Here is a 20,389-nt window from a genome sequence, read left to right on the forward strand (position 1 = left end):
TGTTGAAAATGTAAGGTTTCAAGGGAGAAATATGTTTTAATTTGACGCTGATTTTTGTTGTGTTGCAGTAAACTACAATATTGTAAAAACTTGGGCACAGCATTTGAAAAATCAATACAGAGCAGCCTATTTGGATCTTAAATATCTGAAAGAAATTAAATTACTATTTTGTCTGTGTAGGAAACTGTTTTTATGCAGTTTCATGCTGGCTTTCCTTCTGTATCATCTTTGGCAAAGAGTTTTGTTATGTTTGGCCCAGATGAAGCTCAGGTGATTATGTCTGTCACAGCTACTCTAAATTCCTCCTTTAATCCACTGCCCTGCTGCCAGGTACGACTCAATACTGTGACCGCCACTCTCAACTTCTTCTCAGCTCAGCAGTAATGTAATGGACTGTAAAGCAAATTTACAGAAATGTCAGACTGACAATAATGAAAACAGCCCATCGGTCACAATTGTGACCCCATATTTTCAGTGTGTGACTGAATGTGTGAGTTACCAGAAGGAGGAATGAGCTCTAAAGCTACAATAAATGAGTTTAAGTGTTGTGGATGCAAATAAGATTATATTCCTTTAGAGCTGCAACTAACAATTATTTTCATTATTGTTATTGTTGTTTGGTCTATAAAATGTCAAAAATCAATGTGCACAACACAAAGATATTCAGTTTACAGTCACAGAGCAGTAAAGAAACTGAAATCACAGAAATCTTTAAAGTGAAATAATTAATCAGAATAGTTGGCAACTAATCGACTTATTGTTGTAGCTCATTATATACTGTATAATCATATAATGTAGCGTTATTTTATTTAAAAATTATACTTTGTCACTTGAAAAGATAAAAACACAGTATCTAAGTTTTGCCACTGAGGGTCTCTCTCATGTTATTTATTTATTTTCTTCAAGGAAGTACCACCTAGTCCTGCCCTACTGTGCTGTGATTGGCTGCTACTACTAATGAGATGTGATTGGCTAGTTTTTGTTGCCTCAACATGTCATGATTGTCAGAGAGCCTGCTAATGTTCTGAAATGGCATAAACATAAACAATGATTTTTTTTCTTTTTGGGTGCCTAAAAGTGCCTATCTTTCTTGCATAAACCTACCCATGTAGTTTTTCTGCTTAAAACCAAACTGTGAAAAGTTAAGTTACATTTGGCCTTTCATGGAACACAAAGACAAGTTTCCTGGGTGAAAGTCCTATTTTTGATCTATCCATCTCCCACTGACCTCTCCTAAGTGCTAGTCTACATTCATGCCCGCAGCCAATCAGAGCACAGCAGTAGTAGCCAATCACAGCACAGTAGGGTGGACTGTGGCAGAACAGTCTTGGGGGAAAAAAATAAGGTCTGTCTCACATTAATATGATAACAAAAGGCAGACCCTGTGTTCTAATACCCATATTACCATAATATTTACTATGCAAGAAAAAGATTTAGCATGTCCCAATGCATAGTGTGTGAAATGCAGTATGCCAAAAATACCAGGATTCCTACTGCATCCCATCCCATTTTGCTGTATGCAAGCCGATATACTTTTTTGGCTATCCTTACCCACAATCCTTTGTGATGGGTATATGGACAAGAAGGTCAAAGTTCAGGGTGTCATCTTATTAGGAAGTAGAATATCCAAGTTGTACATGTACTGCATGAAACAGTACGTACTTTTTAAAGCTGCTGTATGTACCAAAAGTGAAAAAGAAAACAATGGATTTGGAATGCGGGGACAGTTTGATGATGTCATGAAGTAGTGTGGCATCATGGACGTTGTTGTCCTCATTGTTAAACAACCATCATTTGTGATGAAAATCTATGTGGCATGACTCAGGGAGAAATCATAAATGATGTAATGTATTTAAGTTTTATTCATATTATGTGTAAATTCTTTCCTCACTCACTGTTGTATCCAGGAAGTTTCTCTGCATTTGAACATTGTTGGAAACATTTGAGTTAATGTAACTACACAACTTAACAAAATATATAACATAAACCTAGCGGTTTTAGACATTTTAATGCAAGAATGTTAGATATTATTCACGTATCCCTCAAATGGTGGAAATAAGGTCAGCTCAAAGTGTACATTTTTCTTAGAGCTTAGAGGACAGTCCCCTGTAACTGGACACTTTAACTTGAAATAAAAACTAGTAGACAGGCGTCACCTGACTGTGCATATGTTATTGACAGTATTTCAGCCCTACGACCTTTCTCGTGACACGGAGTTATAAATTGAACCTTGGTGAGTAAAACTGAAGGTAAATCCATCCACTCCAGAAACATACCAGCCTCCAGCTCGCCATTTTAAAGTCAAAGTCTTGTTTCAGTGTCACATTCTCATGGCTCATGCTGACATGTGATGGCCTTTGGTTGTGATGGAGGTGCTGAAAATGGCGAGGAGGCAAACTGGTGTTTCTCTCTGAATTCACAATCAGAATCACAGCCCGAGGGTGTTTAAAGGCACAGAAACCAGGACGATGAGAGTCCCCCTTTGTCAACTTAAATGAAATGCATCCCTCTGGCTATTATTGTCTTCTGTGCTTTTTGTTGTTTCTGCTCACACGCATGAGTCTCTCTGGTGCTAATATCATAGATTTTACTTGCTTGTTACTGTCATATTTTGGTTCAGCCACAGTGATGCCTCACAGCTTAGCAAAACCTCAAAGGAGTAAACAGAAAAAACGGTCTATATTGTAAATATTGTAAGATACATACCTGAAATTCTGACTGATCACAGGCCCTGCCAAGAAACAAATGTAGGTCTGTAGAACAAAACTACTTCCAATCCACATCTACAAGAACATAGTTGGCCAAAGTTTATCGAGCAGACTTCTTAATAAACTATCGCCAACTTCTCGCACTGGATATTTGGTGTAGCAAGCTGTTTTTAGATAAACTTTAAGTAAAGATGTATCCTGCATTGACAAAAATATATAATTTTTTAAGAATTACTCACTGAGAGATAGCTTTATACTTCTGGCTAAAAGCACAACTGGATATACTACTATTAATGTCACACCTCCTCTGTGTCTACTTTGACAAGCTGCTGCCAGTACAGGTGTCGAATGAAGTCCAAACTTTTCTCTTGAAATATTCATTAATTCTGTTAAGATTTCAAGTGTTTTGCAAGCCCATTAGAGAGAACATTACTATTTGGCACAAACTTATCCCATTTTAGTTGAACTGCTTGAAACATGCTTCCTTCCCTTTAGACCAAATGCTGTCGCTCCAGGAAGGGCCAAGATGGCAGAGAGAAAACTGAACTGAACTCTAATATCACAAATTATATCGCAATTGCAATACCAGTCAAAATTAGATATTTTTCCAAAACCATTCAGCCCTATCTCACGCCAGCTGATTAGTGTTCAGCCTGATGACAATTAATGTCTGTGACCACCTCTGTAGTTTCATTTAGCCACTTGTTCTACAGCATCCAACTTGCTTAAGACATGTAAAAGCTCAAACATTCAGGAGTGACAAATTTATTTTGTAGAACAAAATGTGAAAATCTCCAAAAGCTTGGGCCGTACTCGACTGCATCAGCAGTGTGTGTGCATTGCTGAACCTCTTTTTTTTCATTTCAGCTGACATTTTAATAAGTTAGAGCAGCCATGCTGCCTGAAGCTTCATCTAGAGATTCAGGGTCTTGCCTATTTTATTCTGTGCGATGCACACGATTCTCAGCAAAAATACACAATGAAAATGATCTGTTGACAGTCATATCGACATCATACCAGCAACATGACACCTCTCACTACAGTTTCAAAGTCTATATGTGGAGAATATGTCACAGACATGAAAACAATCAGGTGCACAGCAGGAAAGAACTTATTTCAGGCATTGAACCAAAAACCCATTCAAAAAACTCCATGATTTTGAGATGTGGGAAACAAGTTCAAGAGCTCTTTCCTGCAACAGTCAATTAGGGCTGCAGTTAAGGTCTATTTTCATTATTGTTTGGTCTGTTGATTGTTTTATCTGTAAGTAACTGGAGCCCAATGTAATGTCTGCAAATGTCTTGTTTTGTCCAACCAACCATCCATAACTCAGCTATATTCAATTTACAATAATATAAAAAAGAGAACAGCTGGAACCATTAAATGTTTGGTGTTTTTTCCCAAACAATTTAGTTGAACAATTAATGCATTATTTAGTCCAGTCTTCAAACAATCCATTTAGAAACCTACTGGTGACATCACCAAAGCTAAAGCCATGTTTATCAACATTCAATGATCTTTAACTGGAATTCTTTATCCCTCGATCGCTGCGGATACAAAATATCATTAGCTGTGTCAGCGCTGTGAAGCCGCTTGGTTTGACTACTCTGCATTCCCTGTTCTGTCTAACCGGTTCAATTCCTGGTAGACATTTCCCCTTATCACTGCGGCTCATCACAGATGAACTGGGCTCTACAGGGGAGGATCAAGGAAGAGTCAGATCAGTCGATGCTGCATACGAAGCGCTGTGGGTGTATCTGCTTCTGCATATGTGTGTGTGTGTGTGTGTGTGTGAGAGAGAGAGAGAAAGAGAAAGTGTGCCGGTGTGCCCATCCCTGCGGCGTCTCTGGAGAGAAAAGTCTTATCCAGCAGTATAGTGCTGAGAACATTACGGGAGCAATTAGCAGCGCCGCGCTCCCTTTGATCGGCTTAATAATCATTCTTCTCACCTACTGTACCGCTATCTGCATTCTGCGGCTAGAGAGGCCCTATTGTAAGCTGAGAACCTCATTTTCGGTGCTTTCCCTCTCCAAGCTCCCACTGTCTGTCTCTCTGTCTCTGTGGGTTTCCAATATTGTCTCACATCCAGGATGAAATCCACACGATGTGGTGTCATGTGGCCTTTTTTCACAGTTAAAACTAACAAAATTTGTAATCCTGCACTTGTTTATTCATCGTAACAGGCTTTTTCTGACCTTTAATTACAGGGAAATTCAACTGAGCACTCATGATGCTCTCCAGCAGCATGCCGCTTCCACACAGTTCTCTCTTGTTTACCACTGAGCAGCTCCACTGAAGCATCTGGGATTTACTATTATACTGAAGGGCACCTTGACCAAGGAAAATTCCAGTGTTTTTCACCCTTCTCTTGTTTGCTGCTACACACACTAAATCAACAGCAATCCACGGCCATACACATGAACACAAACCAGTGTGTGCACATGAACAGGACGCTAGTTTGGTTAGCTGCAGTTTGAAAGTAGACTGAAGATATCTATTCATAGTGGAGTGGGAAGTGAAACCATAACATCTGGGTTCTGCTCCAGAAGTGAGAAAACATTCAAAATCCCACTAACAGTAATAACTAAGAATCCAGCCCTGGAGCAGAGAATTTAGTTTGTTTTTTGAAAACAATCTGATATTGCTGTTTATTTAATATTTCTGGTTTTAGAGGAACTAAACAAACACCATTACCAACATTTCTATATCTTAATTAACTTTAAACTAGAGTTACAGATTGTAAGCACTTTCCTTAATAGATTTTTGGTGACATTAACAGTCAATCGATTAATCATTAAAAAAAATAAAAGATTATTTCCACAGCAACATATTGCATATTCTGACAGCATTACATAGCTTATGAAAAATATAAAGACATACAGCACTACATATTAAACATATTTACTTGAATATCAGATGTGAAGTGCACTCAAAAAAATTATCTCTGTCAGATCTTTGACAGTAGATCAATTAAATTTTACTTGATCAATCAAATTCTTAACTACAGATTAATCAATCACTGATTAATCATCCAGTATTAACTGTCCCTACGTTAACCCTTCATGAACATATCTTCTTTGTTTAATCCATACAGAAATGTAAGTGTAAAAACAACGTGTCACCACTGGTTGCCAAGCAACAGCTCCCTCTCAAGAAATTGTCCAGGTAACCCCCCCGTAAAACAGTAAAGTGTGGTTCTGACACTGTGCTTTGTTGAGAATGGTGTCAATCTTCTCATCTAACTCGCCACCAGAGAGCCATTAGGCTCATTTCCCAAAATGTTGAGTTATTCCTTTGAACCAGAGGTTCTCAAAGTGCTGATGAATGAGTGCTGCGTGGGAAAATTTTCAGATAAGGCAGATCATTTTCCATCTGTTCATTAAGGTCCAATGAAGTAAGACTTGATTGATTTTTCCTGAAACCACCTTTTCTCTCCAGAAAAGCATCTTTTATGTGGAGGCTTTTCCATCTCACTTTCACACTTAACTGCTGAGTCGTCCACTGAAATCACTAACTTTAGCTAACAGTAGTAGCATTTATGTATTAAAATTAGGGATGTTAATGTTTTATCATTAATTTATTAATCACTGTTAAGCATTTAACTGATAAAAAAAAAATCCATAATTAATTGATAGACTAGAAATTGTCTGCAATTGCACCTCATTTGACATTGTCTTGTCTGGCAGAGCCATGTAATGAATAAGAAAACTTAAAATGATTTGGAGGGGTAAGACCTTATTAGTATAATTATCTTATTAATTATTATAAGAAAAATGCACAAAATTTGCAACCTGAAATGAAACATAATGTAATGATTAAAATACAAAGCATGAATTTTGTGTCACCAAATTTCAGCTATGCTCAGCCATTTTTCTGAACCTGTTATCCTGTTTGCTTTTAGCATAACAGGCTGTTGGACAAATGAGCTCTCAGTCCAGTGGGACATCTTTCAGACCATTAGGGGTTTTGGAATAATAGGCCATCTGAAAAATGGGCAGTCCCCATTTCAGCAGCCAATCTGGGCATCCACACAACGGTATTTATCTAAACTCAAAGCCCCCGCAGCCACAGATTTTGCTGCTTTGTTTCCAACTGTGTGCTCACATGCCTGCCTGCGGACGTAACTGTTTACCGGCAAACAAAAACAAAACATTGATGGCAGCTTATGTTAAGAAGGTTGAGTGTGATTTAACTGCAGTGTAAATAAAGCTGTCTGTCACTGCAACTCTCTTTGTGTCAGGCTTTCTTTGTATCACACAAACAGACACAATGCAAACACGTCTAAAACCCAGTGTGGGTTTCCCCGCCGTCCTAAATGGTGTGCATGTCAGTGCTGATCTCCTTGAACTTTTCCTCAGTCATGACACACAGACTCACTGTGCAGACTGCGGCTGTTTGCAGTGATACTGCATGAATATACAGTGTCCAATCTGCATCCCACTGGGAGTGAAAGACCTGTGAATATCTCAGAGCTCCCTGAAGTGTCGATCCTGAATCTGTGGGACACTAAGTGCTTTCTGAGGTCACCACCCCGCTGCCATCTTCCTCAGCAATCTGTTCCTGTGGTTGACATACTTATGAGACTGCAGGAAGCTACAGAGGACTCTTATCCTGCTGCAGAGGCTAGAGGAAGCTTTATATTGCATTTTATAAGCCAGGAAAGGGTTTCAGGGTCAAACAATAAACAGAATTGTGCAATATTGAGCATGACTTAAACCTCTCCACTGAACAGCCAATTATAGCGTCACAATCATAACAAGGCATGATGATCTTAAGGACATGGTATATACTGTGCATTTAGGGCATATCCAGTGCTTAGCAAGTTAAACAGCATATAGTTTGGGTGTAAAGTAGGGTGAAATGGGGTTGTGTTTAGTCTGCCACCTGCAGCTGGCGCCTTGCTATTTAAATGGCGCATTTGACAAGCTGGAGATTTGATTTTCTGCTGAGGAAACGGATCAGCTCAGACTCAATTTCAGGGGATGGTGAAATGACCCACTTGCAAAGAACTATTGTTCTCAGTATATTGGAATTTTTAATTTCAATACAATACCTTCAAAAATATCAATATTCAGTACCATGAGGAAAAACTGACTCAACACTGAGGGGATCAAATCTTAGATTTTCATTAAAAGATAAATTTAAAACAGCTATAACCTGACAACAGATAGAACAAATGAGAGGAGAAACAAGAAAACAATAGCAGTGTGAGTAAGTGAGAGGAGGTGGAGCTATGTAGGGACTATAACAGTATGAGTGTGCCAGCTCTCTGTCAGTAAGAAGAGGAATCAGAGTATCAATACTGTGAAAACTTAATATTGAAAGCATTTCAAATGTTGATACTCAATATTTTTAACATTACAAGGAACTATTGTGAACCCACAACCATGTAGGCACATGTACATAGTAATGCACCAGCAATGCACCTGACCACACCTCATTTTAAGACGGACACCTATAGGTGCATATGTAGGTGCAAGTCTACTACACCACATGGCCTCTGAGCGTGAAAATGACTGCTGCATCAGTCAGAAAGTAGTAGGGGTGTCACAACTTCAATACACAGGCTGGTTCACAAGATAGCACCAAGGTTCCAAGAATCTTGAACGGAACCGGTTCAAGAACCAGAGCCTACTTGGTGGAAAAGATCATGTGTAGCATTTCCCTGCTGTGTGCAAGCCGCTTTCTGGATGCTGTGTGAGTTTCTACTAAGGTAAGTGGCTCTGTCCTGCACTAATTGGATTTTGGGAAGTTTGACAGGAAACACTAAATAGAAGTTAAGCAGTGATTGGATTCACATGTAGTTATTTAAAAGGTGCATGTGGTTATCCTGAACATGTCTTACACCAGTCCGACTCTCAGTTTCACAGGAACATGTACAAGAACTATGAAGGCCTGTAACAGTAAAATGATAAGAGTATACATTATACCTAACTGGCATACTATTGAAAACTCTGTCGGCAGACATTGTGCGACTGATAAGTCCCCAAACTTGTTCAGAGAAAACTGTCCTCATCAACTGAGAGCAACAAATTCTGTCCACAGCCAGACATCTGCAGCTGTGGCATCTCTTCAAACATTTATACTCTACCTCTGTTGGCCATAGCTGTCTCAATGATGTCCAGTGTTGGGTCGTCTTCACACAGGTCGTAGGGCATGTTCCCATCAGAGTTGACCGCCAGCAAATCTGCACCGCTGCGGGAGATGAGCAGATAAATCATTAACACCTTTGGAATATTAATTTTTATAGGCTAATTAATGTTATACATGCTCAGCATTCAGGGCTAACATGAAGACTATATGAGGAAAAGTTGTTAGGTGGCAAAAATAAAAATCTTAATGCCAAAAACCCAACAAAACAGTAGCTAAATATAACTCTGATGTTTTCAGACTTTGTGAAAGGTTTGTTTACATCAGCAGTGTCTTTAATCATCATGCTAAACCAGGCCTGAATTTCATATTTTGATCAGTTAGACCCAAAAAATGCTGAGAAAAAGCTGATCCATAACTCAAAGCCTTGGACAGGAATGACAAAATAAATCTCAGATGGAGCACTATTGATGATGCTAATTAAATTCTTTCAGTCCAGAACAAGTTGGCCTGCATTATTCAGCGGTTTTTAATCAGTAATTTCACTGGATAATGAGTCGAAGTGATATGATGATGGGCTTGACAAGGCCTGCATGTCAACAGATGGCAGCAGTGTGTCTGTATATTGTGTGTGTGTGTGTGTGTGTGTGTGTGTGTGTATGTGTGTGTTTGTTACTGCACAGACTTAATTTCCGCCCTTTATGTTCACAGTCTGCATCTGATACATGCCTCTTTGTGTGTGTGCATGCTGTTATATTTAATTAAAGACTAATTGTATGATCATGTTCACAATGTGTTTGTCCATGTAATGCTATATTTTGTCTTTGTTCCATATGTTCAGGTGTGAATGTGTCCGCATAAAGGAATCGGCTGCACATGGGGGCTTTTTCAAAAGTTGGGTCAGTATTTATTGAATTATGAATCACATTTACATTACAAAGATGGTTAATAACAACTCAGTCTGTGTTAATTGTTAATCATTACATGCCCCGAGGCTGGGAGATAATTCAATATTACTTTTTATTAACTTTTACTGGAATTGTATCTCGATGATATAATCATATCAGGTTTTATTGAATTCTGTTGTCTCATCTATGACTCCAAGCAAATTATAATTAAAACTGTGGTTTGTCTGTAACATAACAGTGAAGTCTGATTAATTGTACTGGACGTCAAATTGAATACTTCATGTGATTTTCATACATTTACCATACCATGACATATACTAATCAGAAAACTGTGGCAAAACTTTGGATTATAAATTGTCAGCACTTTCCTAAAATCATATACTGGTAACATTAACAATCAATTAATCAGTTAATCATTATTTAAAAAAAAACACATTCCCCCTCAATTAAAGCTTTGATTCCACAGAAACACATTTCATTTGTTTCAGCTTATGAAACACATGAAGATGCAGATGAAGGCCTACATATTCAGCACATATACATGAGCATCAGACAACATGCAGAGCACGCTCATTAAAATAATCTATTATATCAGATCTTTATTTAATGGCACATCAATTACATTTTACTTGATTAATCAAATTCTTAACAACGAATTAATAGATTATCAATATCATCACTAGTTAAACTGGAAAAGTGCACTCAGTAGAGTGCAGACCCTCACCAGGGAACAGATGGTGAAACACCTACTGCAATTCCACCACAACTGTCAGATGCAACAGCAGAGATCTGAGTAGTTTAGTGTCACTTATCTTTAATATGCATAGAATATTGTAGTTGTAATCGAGCATCCTGGGTTCACCTAACTGTATAAACTTCATTAGAACATTACAAGCAACAAGGCAATTTTACAATAAAAACTAAACTTCATGAAAATCTGTTCAAAATTAATCGAAGTCTCACTGTTTCATTTGTTTATTAGCAGACCTTGAATGCTCCAATATGGCAACTGCAGCACACAGCAGTGGCCAATGAGATACAGCCAAGATGGTGGGTATTTATTCATCTTGTATCGTGCCCAGCTTCAGTGGAGAGTAACATACTGAGTGCAGAATTAATCTGCAGATACTACACAGGTTGTGTACAGATTTTTTTAAAACGTTTTTCAGAAATTGTTAATCGCAGCAACCACAAGAGGTCCTGAGCATACAGTCATAAAAGATTTTCAGCCCCACTGGTCACTCTCTCTCACACACACACACACACACACACAAACGTACACACACAACCACATTGATTCATCTCCTCCAGGCTTATGCCTGGTAGAAATAATAATATTGTCTTACTGATTTCAACAATATCTACCTGCCCCTGTATGTCCTGTGCTTCTTTCCAATAACTGCAAAAGTTGAAGACAATACCACTTCCCATTTTCAAATCTTCATGTTTGTAAATGACTTTCTTCATTACAATGCTAAAAGTTTTGTTCTTGCTGCAGCTATTAGTGTGGGCTTGGCATTTCCTCTACTGCCAGGTGCATCACCATCAGTTTCTGCTAGTCCAGGTTGCAGCGTCTGTTGTTTTTGGATAAGAAACACCTCATTTCTCTTGCCCAGAACTCAATTAAAAGACAATTCATAAGTTCCTATAAATTGCCTACAGTGGCCCACTGGGGACAATGGTTGCATTTATGCCTGAATATTCAACAGCACAATAAAAAATGTGCCTGTTAATTTCAGACTGAGGTGTTTTCCTCAGAAAATTAGTTAGCAGAGGTGGTAAATGCTGCCCACCCCTCAGTCTGATGAGAGCTCCAGATGGTCAATACAAACTTTAAACTGATTGTCACAGATTGGGCTGTTTGTCTTTACTTTTCTCGACTCTTCAACAAAAACTAATTAAGGCAGAGTGAACATACAATCTGATCAATCAATCACTGAAGCTGAATCAGACAGACATTATCAATATAGTGGTTAGATGATGAATCAGACCCCCTACTCGTTTAATAATCCGTTCTGAGGTCGAGGCTCTTTGTTTAAAATGAGGCGAGGCACCTCCTCTATAACTCTCAGTAGGAAAACCCTGGTGTAGTGTATCTGCATGTCTTACTGTGCAATGAGGATCTTGACCAGTCCCGCGTGGCCACATGTGGCAGCGGCGTGCAGCGGCGTCCATAGCTCGTTGTCCTGAGCGTTGACGGTGGCTCCTCGGTCCAGCAGGATCTTCACCATCTCCTCATAGTTATCGATACAACACTGCAGTGACAGACAGGGGAAGAGCAGACAAGAAGACGTTTATATGATAAATAGGGGAGTGCCATATTGTATGACTTATGATAATATCATGATAACGTTAAATGTGATTTTAATAAAAAAAAAAAAAATCATGTTGTTCAAGCAATATTCTGAATTTTCTGTTATGTGTGGCAACTGGCATGGCTGAAATATTAAGTAACATTGTTTCCACCAACATGATGCAGGAGTTAAGCCTCATTTATGCTACATGTTAGATATGAATGCAGACGGAGCCATCTGTCCGTACTCTGTGTTCTTTTTGTTTGTATTACTGCACATAATCTGAGATCTTACAGCTACAGACAAAACAAATGGTTCAAGTGAGGCACAGCCACAGGACACAATAAAGACATTTAAAAATCTAAAAAAAAGTATTGTAAATGACATCTCTTGTCAGTTACTTGGTGGAAAGATTCTCCGTCCACGTGTCATAATGTATTTAATGGTCACACAGGCCACTGCTATCTTCAGTGTTGTCTCTGCTTTTGCCTTTTTCTCAAGAGGTAAATTTTTAGACATTACACTAAATTACATTATAAATTATTGTACATTATTGCAGCCTCCACCCCCAATATTGCCAACATTGTTGTTTTCAGAAACTTCTCACTCTTCTTCTTTTTATGGGATAATTTTTGACTCTGAGCGACGCCCTCTAGTGGATATATTGCTTAACATGAATGCCAACATAAAGGACGAACAATCAGATGTGGGGAAAAAAAAACAACTGTAATATGTAAGAGGTGGAAGAAGACTAACAACAAAAGGGGACAATACAACAAATTAATATCACCACCTCAAGCAGAAGCACCCAGAGGACAGTCAAAAATCTGACAACAAAAATATTTGTCATATTGTCAAAAATATCATCATTGCAGAAATACCCTGAAATGCTGTGATATTTATGTTCTGATAGCATTTTTTCCTTCTCGTCATGGATTGCATATTGACCAATTCTAAGTACCAATATGATACCAAAAAATCTCAGTTCACTCAATAAGGAATCCGTTTTGTTTCCCTACAACCCCAAAACATTTCAGTCCAATCCAGCTCACAATGACAACAGAAAGACAACTCAAAAACTGGTTTTACTGCAGATCCCCACAAAAACAAACCAAATCAGGACATAAACATCGAAATAACAATGTGTGTATTTGCGGATAAATAACAGAGATTATGTCCAATATATACACCAGTACTCGTGGTACCATGTGGGTTGTTCTGCCTACCACAAACTGGCTACAATAAAGCAATCTGATGCCATTTCTCTCATCCACTGACGATAGAATTTGGCTTACAGGATGCTGCTGGGAAGCAGCAGAGTCCCCTTTCAGGACTTCGGATTACATGGTATCAGATTGATACCCGATGCCACATTTCAGGCAGTTTCAGAGGCATTTTACAATCCTGATATCAAAACAACCCAATAATATTAATTTAGTCATGAAATGGATAAAGATGAGAGAAGGAGGAAGTGATATTGAGGCAGGAAGGCTGAGGGGAAAAATAGAAAACTGTAACAGACTGGCGCTTTGGGGGACATATGTCTGTGTTTTCTGTTTTTAACTCAGTCAGGAGTTGTGAGTTGTGGAGACAGACTGAGATCCACAGTTTCCTCTTAATTGTTTCGAGTAAAATGAAATGCTGGCTGGGAAGGCGCTCTCTTCGGTCTCATTCAGCATGTAATTCATACAGCGAGCACTCAGCTGTGCTGCAATGATGCTGTACTGTACGCTTCAGCACCTTAATCACTGCAAGAAGAACAGGATGAAAAGAGACTCGTTTGTCAACACGAGCAAAAATGAACAAGAAATCCATTGAGAAGTCAAAGTGTATGTTTGGTGAAGTCCTTTAATAGCATATTGCAGAGTGCAACACTGAGAACACACTCAGCCAATTTGGACACATTCACTCTGACATCTCGCCCATTGTGTGGGTTGTTCCCGGGATGTGAGACAAAACTGGAAATGTATCCATAACTCACACCCATCCACTGAGACAAAGAGACAAAGACAGAGAGGGACAGAAAGTATTTTCCTTGTTAAACTTGGGTGTGATTATAGGGTGGGGAGGACGGAGAATTTTTCCATGAACACCATCCTCCAATCTAGCTGCTCTCAGCAACAGCAGTTTTCTCCATCAGAGCTAATTGGTGTGAGTGTGGCAGAGCTGTACCACTTGACAAATACAAAAACGACCAAAAAAAGAGAACCGTAGAATAAAGTCCACAAGGAGCAGACATGAAGTCAAAGAATAGGATTACTTTGTCACAGTAGGAGGGTCAGATATAATCAGACAGCTGAAGGATTCAGAGCAAAAGTCTTGTTCCCAAAGTCTGAGAGGGCATTTCAGCAGGAGCCGGTGTTATTATTTGTACTGGTGAAGCTTGAATCAGATGTATCACAGGTTATGTTGTGACCTCCCCTCACAGTGTTTCACATATTAAAGCAGAAATGTCACAAAACATGCTTCTTTGTTCCCAGAAACAGCTGCATGCTTTACCAAAGAGCACCTTCACTTTTGAGAGAAGCCACTGGAGTGTTTTGTCTCCATTTTGAAATGAAAATGAGACATCTGTCGTGATGAGATGTAACATTTCCTCTGACAAAATGACTGCTGTTAATCCCATTTCGAAGCTACCCACAAGAGTCATTTGTTGAGGATTTAAACTATGGGAGGAAAAAAGGGTGGATGACCAAATGGAGACCACAGAAAAATAATCAAATAAATGTATCCATCCATCCATCGCTCATCCTGTTAAGTGTTTCTGGGAAGCAGCAGCCTATATCCTAGTATGAGTTGTGAATAAACAACGTGCACCCTGGAGTTCACACACAAGTTTCCAAGAGTTTCCAAATCCCTGATAGTCACCCACTAAATGAATCCTTTAGACATAGTAAAATAAATCTTTAACTGGTTATGAAACAGTCTCAGTTTATCATCTATATGACCTACATAAGTTAATAAGACCATCCACGGGAACACTGGCTGTTTCTCTTCAGTTATTCTTCATGCCTGCTACTGGATCAGATTATCCTCTAAATCAGATGAAGCAATTTAAAGCATGCAGACCTGAAGAGTCTGTTTACATTTTCCCAGGCAAAGCTACAGTTGCCAGTATCCAGTTAAAAACAAGCAGGGGATTTTTCTTTAAATAATTATATTTTTGACGTTACGTTTTGTGGTTTTGTTGGTGGACAAACTAGTGGACGCTTTTGTCTGCAGGAACCTCCAAAATCAAGACAGAAAGAAAGTTCCCTGTAAAAGCATAATATGCAACATTTTCCTTAAAAAAAAAAAAAAAACATTGTATAGACTCATAAACATAATCCCGCTCAATCATCATTTATGACCCACTAGAGGTGTGTAGTGGTGACCTGGGAATGAGACCCAACAATCAACTATCAGACATTCTGAAAAATTCAGACAGTCCCAGATTACGAGCGGCTGTCCTGAATCCTGTCCTGTTTGTCCTGAAAATTGACCATGTATTTATAGTTATAGATAATATGAACTAGCTAAAGAGTGAGACTTGACTTGAGACTTGAAGGCAAAAATACAGAGGAGACTAGAGTAATATTGAAAAATGCTGCACTGAATGTACCATATTAATTTTTGCACATCGACTCTCTTCAAATGAGGGAGCTCTTTCATTTAATTATCAATTAGTCTACATGAATTAGAAGATTTCTTTTGACTACCAGTGAAAGTATTCTGATCAAATCACTTATGTATGTTATAATTCCTGTTTTTGTTTTTCTTTTTTTTTTTAGTTTAGTAGTCCTCTAGGTTAAACTACCATAAATAATGGACTTAAAGGGACAGTTCACCCCAGCATCAAACATACATATTTTTTCCCTTGAGCTGTAGTGCTTTTATCCATCTAGATTCTTGTGCATCACAAACCAAGTGCCATCTAGTCCCATTATATTGGAAAGAAGGCAGACGTCTCCAAAACTCACACCAAAAAAGTCAAGATGGATGAAAAGCACTACAGGTAAGAGGAGAGATATTTATTTTGAATTTTGGGGTGAACAGTCTCTGAATATATTTGGGCTATGGTCTGCTGGTCAGATAAAATGAGACATCTGAAGTCACTTTGGGCTCCGGAAAACTGCCACTTTCCAACACTTTAAACTAAACCATTAATTAAGAAAATAATGAGCACACTGGCAGATAATTGAACTTTATACCTTGTTGCAGCCCTAATCTAAACATATTCAGTAAAAGGTTGTTTTTTGTTTTTGTTTTTTTTATGACAACAAACATGCATGTTTTTTATGATTCTGTTTTTTTTTATTAGTTGTTCCACTAATAATGACAGTCCTTGAGTAGAGTTGATACTGAGGACGACAGGATGCTGTAATGCCCAGAAAACCTTCCTTCCTTCCTTTAAGCCTCACTTGTAGAAAACATTTCCCCTTATTGTTATTATTATTATTACATTAAGTATTAGGGCCATTATTTTTATGACATATATATATATGACTGTCACATCTCTCTGCCACAGCTTCTAACGACATAAAAAGGAAGTCTCAAAAAGTTTTAGGTTACAAATAACAATACTTTTTTTTTTTTATTTCTATTTTGGCTTCAGAACAAAACAATATATCACTGGCTGCATCTCTTCACACTTTGAAAAGTTGATAAAGTGAAGAGCAGTGAAGTTTGTTTCTCTAGCAGGAAGGTGACAGTTTAACACAAGCAACATAGTGGCCAAAGTGTCTGAGTCACAGGTTTTAATAATAATGTGTCGACGCCTGAACCTGCAAAGTCTGATATGAATTTGAAAAGTGAAGTGACCCATAAGAATTAAGGAATAATACAAGTCACTGATGCACAAAAATGTCATTAATAAGAAATATTGTGCTCAGATGAATGAATAAGTGAGTAACTTATACAGCTGTATTTCCTAATCTAGTCCTCGAGTCACTGCTGTCCTGTGGTACCGCTGACCCTGCCTCTTCTCAGGCATGAAATAAGTCATATCTCTGCTTCATCTGCTGTAGTCGTAACATTAATCTGATTCAGACTCGTGCAGTGCTCAGAGTATAATAGAAATGTCTAAGTGCGACCTAGTAAGACTGTCGTCATGACTACCTAAATGAGCACTTTTTCAGGCATGGGGCCAATATTAAAAACTGCCTCTAACCTCTATACCTCTAAGGAGTTTCTGACTGGTTTTCCTCCAGAATTCACTTTGAAGCACAAATTAATTTGGAGATTCTGTCAAACATCTGCTGTGTTGAGTGTTGAACTTCTTCCCAAGAGTTTGTTCTGTAAAGAAAGAATTTTTCACCTTTTACACTCGTCTTCAAATATTCCCCCCACACTGTACACGCTCGCCATGTGAACCCTGAGAAATCGAGGTGTGCAGAGAAGTTTTTCTTTTCCGTGGATTTACATAGAAGATGAGCTGAAGTGCAATCTCTAGAGGTTTCAAGTATGTGAGAACAGGAGCAAGTCAGACAGTAATACAGAGGCACAAACATGAATATAAAATGGCAGAAAGAGAAGTGGTTTGGAGATTAGAAGACAGAAAGTCATAGGATGCAAACAACAACAGGAAAAGACTTTTTTTCTCACATAAAAAATCTCCAGTAAAAATCTCTCCAGATAGCATTCCAGTGATGCTGTCTTCCCAGACAGAGCATGTGCTGTTTGTCCACAAGAGATGACATTTATACTCCATTATCCTCTGCCATAAATTCAGTATGTCGCTCTATAGAGTGTGGTAATGTTTTAAACATTTAGATTGGATATTTATCTTAACTTCTGCATTTTATAATATGACGATGTTACACAAATTGTTATTACAAAATGAAAAATGCTAAAAAAAATCTAACTGTCCAGTGTGAGAAATGTGTTTAGATATTTTGAGTTATATATTCTGTATTCTGTAAATTTAACAGAGTTTCTGTTATATTCCATTTACTTTATTTACAACCCTAATTCCAAGAAAAGTTTGAATGTTGTGATTCCGAGAATCCAGAGAAATATCTGAATGTAAGGCGCAAGGCTGAAAACTAACTTTGAATGCCCGTGACCTTTCAGACAGCACTGCATTAAAGATCCACATTATTGTACAAAGGATAAAACACGGGCTCGGGAACACTTCAGAAAACCGTTGTCAGTAAACGCTGCATCCACAAATGCAGCTTAAGACTCTACCACGAAAAGAGGAAGCCATATATCAAGAACATCCAGAAACACTGTCGACTTCTCTGGGCCCGAGCTCGTCTGAGATGGACTGATGCAAAGAGGAAACACACATGCTGACAGGTACATACAGGTTTTGGAGCAACATGTGCTACCATCCAGATGTCTTTTTTCAGAGACATCCCTGTTTATTTCAGCAAAACGATACCAAAACACATCCTGGATGTGTTACAACAGCGTAGCGTCATAGTAAAAGTGTTCAGGTACTAGACTGGCCGTCCTGCAGTGCAGACCTGTCTCCTACTGAAAATGTGTGGTGCATTAGGAAGGGCAGAATATGACAATGGAGACCCTGGTGTATTGAGCCTCTGAAGCTGTTATCAAGCAAGAACGAGAAAGAATTTCACTTTCAAAACTTGAACAATTAGTGTCCTCATTTCCCAAATGCTTACTGAGTTTGACTGAGAAAAGGTGATGTAACACAGTGGTAAACATGCCCCCGTCCCCGTTCCTGTGTTTTTTTGAAACGTCTTGCAGGCATCAAACTTATAATGAGTGTATATTTACAAAAAACAATAAAGCTTATCAGTTTGAACATTAAATATTTTGTCTTTGTAATGCATTCAATTGAATATAGGTTGAACATTTTTTGCAAATCATTGCATTCAGTTTTTATGTAGGTTTTACACAGATTCACTTTTTTGGAACTGGGGTTGTACATGAATTTAAAGCGAGCTGCTTCCACTTCCGGGGGTTTATCTACAGACGATGACCATTCTACTCTATTATCCTTTGTCATAAATGCAGATGTGGAATAAACCTGCTGTTACCAGAAGCTTGATCAGCTCCAGAAGATTCATTTAGACAGAAGACATCATCAGAGATCACACTGGCAGGCTAACACCACTAATAACAGTCCAGTGTTTTAAAAACGAATGAGTAGAAGATGACTAACTGGAATTAAACAAGAATTAAATATGCTATAGTAAATATCAGTTTTGTAACAGTAATGAGTGCTGAATGTTTAGTGTGCCAGAAAGAACTGAGCACAGAAACTGTTAATTTGCGTCAGGCTGAGCAGATGTGTGTGAGATGATTTAGTGGCCGAGACGTCACCTCTGGTACCACATAGATCTTTCCCAGCCTTAAAACAAAACCTCAAGCTGTCCTCTCAGTCACCTGTCCTCCATCTCTGCCTCAGCCTTCCTACCACCTGAAAAAAAAAAATCTCCATCTAAATCCTTAACAAGAATTAAAAAAACACATTATTAGACCACATTGGCGTGAGGACAAAATGTGTTGTGTGTACATTCTCTGGAGTTTTATGGCTTTGACTGCCAAGGCTACACAGATAAAGCAGCTCTGACAGGAGTGTGAGGGGAGGACATAAATTAATATACAACACAAGAGAGGAAATGAAATTACTTCACAGATGCAGAGGACAGATAGCAGGAAGACAGATAAGAGGTGAAATAGATGCATAGAAAACACAACCGCTGACTGACTGGAAACACTGCTGGCTGACAAACACATCCTGTGAGCAAGATTTTAGTCAGAGAGAGAAGTCTGTACAGGAAGTTTTTACATGATCCAAAATGTTCACAAGAGAGTTGCAGTGTATTTTTTATAAGCTAGTTTAAAAATCATTGTTCATGTAAGTTAAAAACTACAATCTACACACGGCGACGGAGCTACTGTTACGAGATGCGTCCTAAAGAAATGGAAAGTCTCACAGATCATGCACCTTGGCAGTATGTGGCCTGGTTACACACCTCTTAATCGCCGCCCATATCTCAAGTCTTAGTGTTGTGATCACTGACAGCTGTTCCCCTGGTTGGAAAAACAACTGACCCAAACTGAAGGCTTAGGATGGAGACATTACAGTTCTGTGCTAGACCCAGACAAAAACTTAACTCAACTTAAATGTGCTTATTCCTGTAGTCAACTTGAAAAAAAGTGAACATGAGACTTTCTAAGAAAGAGAAATGACACATTCTTGCTCTCACAAAAATACCTAAGCACTAAAACATTCCCAGTCAGCACCTCTTTTCCTCTAAATTAGCTTTGATTCTTGAACCGGTTCCATTCAAGATTCTTAGGGACCTTGTTGCTATAGCAAACCAACCCCTGTTTTCACCAGCTTTGAGTGGAACCACTGTGATCCAGAAAGCGTTCTCCAAAATTGAACTAATTAATTTTTGGTCGAAATTCTCCAACCAGTTCAAAATCAGGT

At 38.5% G+C, this 20,389-nt stretch overlaps 1 protein-coding gene across 2 annotated transcripts in view; it reads right to left on the minus strand.

Annotated features, from left to right (window-relative positions):
* The window catches only part of ppp1r16b (protein phosphatase 1, regulatory subunit 16B), a 129,446-nt gene that overhangs the window by 14,145 nt on the left and 94,912 nt on the right, over positions 1–20,389 (minus strand). For both annotated transcript variants that reach the window (XM_084737442.1, XM_084737451.1), the window contains exons 4-5: positions 11,816–11,961; positions 8,800–8,903 (exon numbers count right to left, since the gene is read on the minus strand). In XM_084737442.1, coding sequence (XP_084593568.1) covers positions 8,800–8,903; positions 11,816–11,961 — 250 coding nt within the window. The remainder of the gene's footprint in view (positions 1–8,799; positions 8,904–11,815; positions 11,962–20,389) is intronic.

This window comes from Lutjanus erythropterus, chromosome 2, assembly GCF_056507025.1.
Source record: "Lutjanus erythropterus isolate fLutEry1 chromosome 2, fLutEry1.hap2, whole genome shotgun sequence".
Classification (NCBI taxonomy): Eukaryota; Metazoa; Chordata; class Actinopteri; order Lutjaniformes; family Lutjanidae; genus Lutjanus; species Lutjanus erythropterus.